At 35.3% G+C, this 4,348-nt stretch overlaps 1 protein-coding gene across 2 annotated transcripts; it reads right to left on the bottom strand.

Annotated features, from left to right (window-relative positions):
* Window positions 1-254: 254 nt before the first annotated feature.
* Window positions 255-3,939, bottom strand: LOC114387465 (cysteine-rich receptor-like protein kinase 10). Of its 2 annotated transcripts, none has more exons than XM_028347660.1 (7): window positions 2,930-3,933; window positions 2,663-2,779; window positions 2,378-2,547; window positions 2,075-2,285; window positions 1,328-1,565; window positions 897-1,047; window positions 255-806 (listed from the first exon to the last, which is right to left on the bottom strand). In XM_028347660.1, exons 1-7 carry the CDS (start codon window positions 3,729-3,731, stop codon window positions 498-500), a joined length of 1,998 nt encoding a protein of 665 aa, XP_028203461.1. In that variant the 5' UTR covers window positions 3,732-3,933; the 3' UTR covers window positions 255-497. The 2 variants fall into 2 exon arrangements, 1 of the variants encoding a protein (XP_028203461.1); XR_003661321.1 differs by having other exon boundaries at window positions 666-806; window positions 1,342-1,565; window positions 2,930-3,939.
* Window positions 3,940-4,348: the final 409 nt, after the last annotated feature.

Here is a 4,348-nt window from a genome sequence, read left to right as displayed (position 1 = left end):
AAGAAATAAAAGTACACTAGAGAGAAGTCTCACTATGAAGAAAGATATGTATTGTTTATCTATTATTTGTGATAATAATAGGTTTCAAGATCCTTTTGATTTCCTATAATTGTTAATTTAGGAAACCCTTAAAAGTTTTTACATTTCTATGGTATGCAGTATGCATATTCTAAATCTTCACGAAACACTCTCTTGAAGATTGGAAATGGCAGCCTCACTCAAAATATGTATTAGACTATTATACAAGATATATCTAAAACAGAAAATGCTTCTGATTTGCTAGAAGCTCTTCAATATCTTACAAGATGGATATAGTACAATGGAAAAGCTTATTTTTTTACCTATATATTTTTCTAACCAGCATTGGGTCAACATGATTTAGTCTGATTTCAGAAGAAAAAAAAAACTGGAAAGTCTTCATTTCCTTCTTATTTGGTATTCTAGTTTGATTATAATTCAGAAGCAACAAGGGAAAGATGTTTGTATCCTAGTTTCAATTACCTTGGTAAAATGTTAGATATTGTTATATCATTAATAGAATGTTTATTGGAACTTTTTGAAGTTGATGCATCCCCTAATGCCATTCTTCCAACTGAAAAAGCTGGTCGGTTTGGCTTTGGAAGGACCATTGTGTCACTTGCTAGCATTACAACAACAGTGGACATGTTTGGTCTATCTGCTGCATCTTCTTGAACACACAACAGACCAATGTGTATGCACTTCACAACTTCACTCTCTATGCAAGATTCCTCCAGCACTGGATCCAATAGTTCCAAAAATTTTCCAGCACACCATATTTTCCAAGCCTGCAATTATTTGTGATTTGTGAATATTGAATGGCTCTAGTTAACACTGTTGAATTATGCCTTGATCAGGTAGTAAGAGAGAAAACTCACATATAAAAGAAGACCTTGTCCACATTCTGATAGATAGAATCCACTGTTCTTTTTCCCACAAATAATTTCTAGAACAAGAACTCCAAAGCTGAAAACATCAGATTTCACCGAAAATAATCCTTCCATAGCATACTCTGGAGCCATGTATCCACTAATCAAAATCAATAAAATTTTGTTATTTCTCTTACACTAAAGAATATATATACAACGAGGAATTTCATTTTTGAACTCAGAAATGTTTTGTATATGTAGAACTCTGGTGCAGCGGTAAAGTTGTGCCTTGGTGACTTGTTGGTCATGGGTTCGAATCCGGAAACAGCCTCTTTGCATATGCAAGGGTAAGGTTGCGTACAATATTCCCTCCCCCATACCTTCGCATAGCGAAGAGCCTCTGGGCAATGGGATACGAAATTTTTATGTAGAACTCTCACTAAGTGCCCATTACTCGGTTTGTATTTGCTTGTTTCTGGCCCTTTGAAAATGCTCTTGCCAGTCCAAAATCTGATATTTTGGGATTCATATCATGGTCTAATAGAACATTGCTAGCTTTGAGATCTCTATGAATTACTCTAAGTCGAGAGTCCTCGTGAAGGTATAAAATACCTCTTGCTATTCCATTGATAATGCTTAATCTTAGTTTCCAATCAAGTTGCTTTTTCTTCTCATCATCTGAAAACATAAATGCGGAGAAGGGATCTCAACCAAAAAATAGTATGTGAAGCAAAACATTAAGGAAGCTAGAAATTTACTATTCCTTAGAGGGAAAAAAATGTACTAGAAGAATTATTTATTCACTCACTTTTCTAGTTATCTCATGACATGATTATTGATTACATAAGAAAACTTCAATTTAGTTTCACACTGTAAAAAGTTAAACTTCAAATGTGCTATGACTTTTTCGTGCATTATAATCAAAACTTGTTGCTCTTAAATAAGAGATATCAACATATATTATACGTACGGCACATTTAATTGGTGTTACCTTCTGACAATATACAATAAATTTCCACCATACTCACAACCACTTGTGCCCGTACCAGCACTCTTTGACTTGTCTCCATACACAAGTCTAATTTAGAAGTAAAAAAAATTTGAAGAAAAAATTGCAGTAAAAACTACAGGATAAAAAGCTACAATCAACAATATTATTCAGTGAAGCTATCAAGGAATTTACTAACCAAACAGGTGAAAGTTGAGACTTGCATTCGACAAATACTCATATACAAGTATCTTTTCATTTTCCTCCAAGCAGCATGCCAAAAGTCTTACAAGGTTGCGATGTTGCAATTTAGCTATAAACATTACTTCGTTCTTGAACTCTTCTGAGCCTTGACCAGAAGCTTGTGAGAGTCTTTTGACCGCAATTTGTCTTCCATCTGGTAGAATTCCCTGACAAAATACAACAACAAATAAAAACATATAGAAAGAATATAAAAAAACAAAATAAAGAATGTATATCCAAAATTCCAAATCATTTAAACCTTGTAAACAGGGCCATATCCACCTTCCCCTAGTTTAGATGCTTCTGAAAAGTTATCAGTACTCTGCTGAATTGCGATTAATGGGATTGTAGGCAGGTCTGGATTCAATGTTTCCTCAGTTTGAACATTTTGATATGAGGATAGACGAACTGTGTGAGGTATCAGTCCATCTACAGAGACAAGTTTCTGAGTTCTTTTTCCAAGTTTTCAACTAAATTACCACATTTCAGGTTTCTGAAATAAACCATCAAATAAATTCTAACATGTATCCTTGCAGGAAATTACCTTTTCTAGGACGACTCCTGCACCAGAAGCAATAAACACTGAAACATAGTAGAGTTATTGACCCAATCACACTGAAGCTAATGATCAAGATTTTTGACATCTTAATCCCTTGTTTAGCTGTGGCAATACAAAATAGTAATAATGAATTTGTAATTTTTTTAATATTTAACCAGACTCAGTTATTTAGATTCAATAAATAAACAAAGTAACAAACAGACATATGTAATAATTCAAGTGATTAAGAAAAAGTAAATTGATGGCTGTGACCTATTTTTCTATATGCCTCAGGAACTGTAGATGATTGGTTGTGAAAAAGGTAGAACATGTAGTCATCATACTTCATGAGACAACTTGCAGACCCAGCAAACCACCCCAACTTTTTTTCACAACATTTGGAAATTTGTGCTAACATGGTCTCCAAACATTGTCTACACCCCTCATTTGTGAGATCTCTACTGCATTGCACCAAGCCATACCTTCTCTGAGAGGAACTCAAATTGAAGCCACCCATATAGTACAACTGGTTGGTCACCAGAGTCGCTTTTCTGATCAAACTTCTCATAAAATCTTCACCTTTCTGAATCTCTTCTGCACTAGACACATCTTTTGTTCCAACAACATGCCATGATGGGTCTACTGTAACATTCCCAAAGAAGTTTTCATTAGAGTACTTTAGCATGCAGAAATCATACCATATGAAAGCAGACACTCCATTGGGGCAGCGCTGAAGAATTTCTCTGGCAGCAGTAGAGACACAGAATTGGCAAAAGTATCCAACCACGTCGCCGCGGCAATCATAGAGGCCATACACAGCATGATTTCCAGAGGTGCTGTTGCCAAAGCTGTAGTGGTTATAACCTTTGCTTGTGGCTGCATCTGTGGATAGCCATGAGAGTATGCTGTTAAGGTTGGTTTGGTATTCACCGCTGAGAGGTTTTTGGGTGGTGTTATGGCAGTCATCTCCCATGTAGTTGGGTGATTGTGCCTTTGTATCAAGTGATTTGATGCTTAGCAATAGCAGGACAGCAAAGGAATATACTGATTTCACATTGAGTAGTGTTGCATCCATTGAGTACTGTCTTTCCTCTAAGATAGTATAATAAGTTGAGTAATTTGCTGTATATATTATACATCCAATGTTGATTTGTGATGATAAGTCAACAAAATTATCTTTATCTGTCCACACTTGCCTTGAGAAATTATTAGATGATCTACGAGTATGTGGACCTCAGTAATCTCCAGTTGATACTTAACTACATTTTTCAGGTAGAGTTAATAACGTGTCACACTAAGATTTACTTTGTTGAATGAAAGAAAAATTATTCAAACTTAAAAATAAGAGACTAAATTGAAGAAAACAAAAGACTAGAAGTAATATATTTTAGCCTTAGGTTTACTCGAGTCCATTTCTTGTGAATATGGATAAATGTATATTTAAACCCACACTTTGCTTGTGTATCTACAAGTAATTTAATGAGCAATTAATTGTGGGAAAGCAATTATGGCGCCCTATTATATAGTTTGCCGGTTTTGTGGTTAAAACGGGGACCTGCTGACGTGCTGGCTGACATAGCCTGGGAGAAGTGTTGTTGGCCTTTACTAAAACATATTTTGGAAAATTGTTGCCACCAAGATTCGACCGTGTGACCAACTACTTAAAAGATAACCAACCAGTCCACTAAGATA

This window comes from Glycine soja, chromosome 15 (assembly GCF_004193775.1).
Source record: "Glycine soja cultivar W05 chromosome 15, ASM419377v2, whole genome shotgun sequence".
Classification (NCBI taxonomy): domain Eukaryota; kingdom Viridiplantae; phylum Streptophyta; class Magnoliopsida; order Fabales; family Fabaceae; genus Glycine; species Glycine soja.
This window is presented reverse-complemented; position numbering and strand designations above follow the sequence as displayed.

What these genes read in the sequence shown, in the direction of transcription:
- LOC114387465 (XM_028347660.1), bottom strand. Translation starts at nt 3,731, where the DNA reads ATGGATGCAACACTACTCAATGTGAAATCAGTATATTCCTTTGCTGTC. An exon ending in TGAGGCATATAGAAAAATAG is followed by an intron (nt 2,780 to 2,929) that starts GTCACAGCCATC and finishes GTATTGCCACAG; the next exon opens with CTAAACAAGGGATTAAGATG. An exon ending in AACCGAGTAATGGGCACTTA is followed by an intron (nt 1,048 to 1,327) that starts GTGAGAGTTCTA and finishes GATTTTGATTAG; the next exon opens with TGGATACATGGCTCCAGAGT.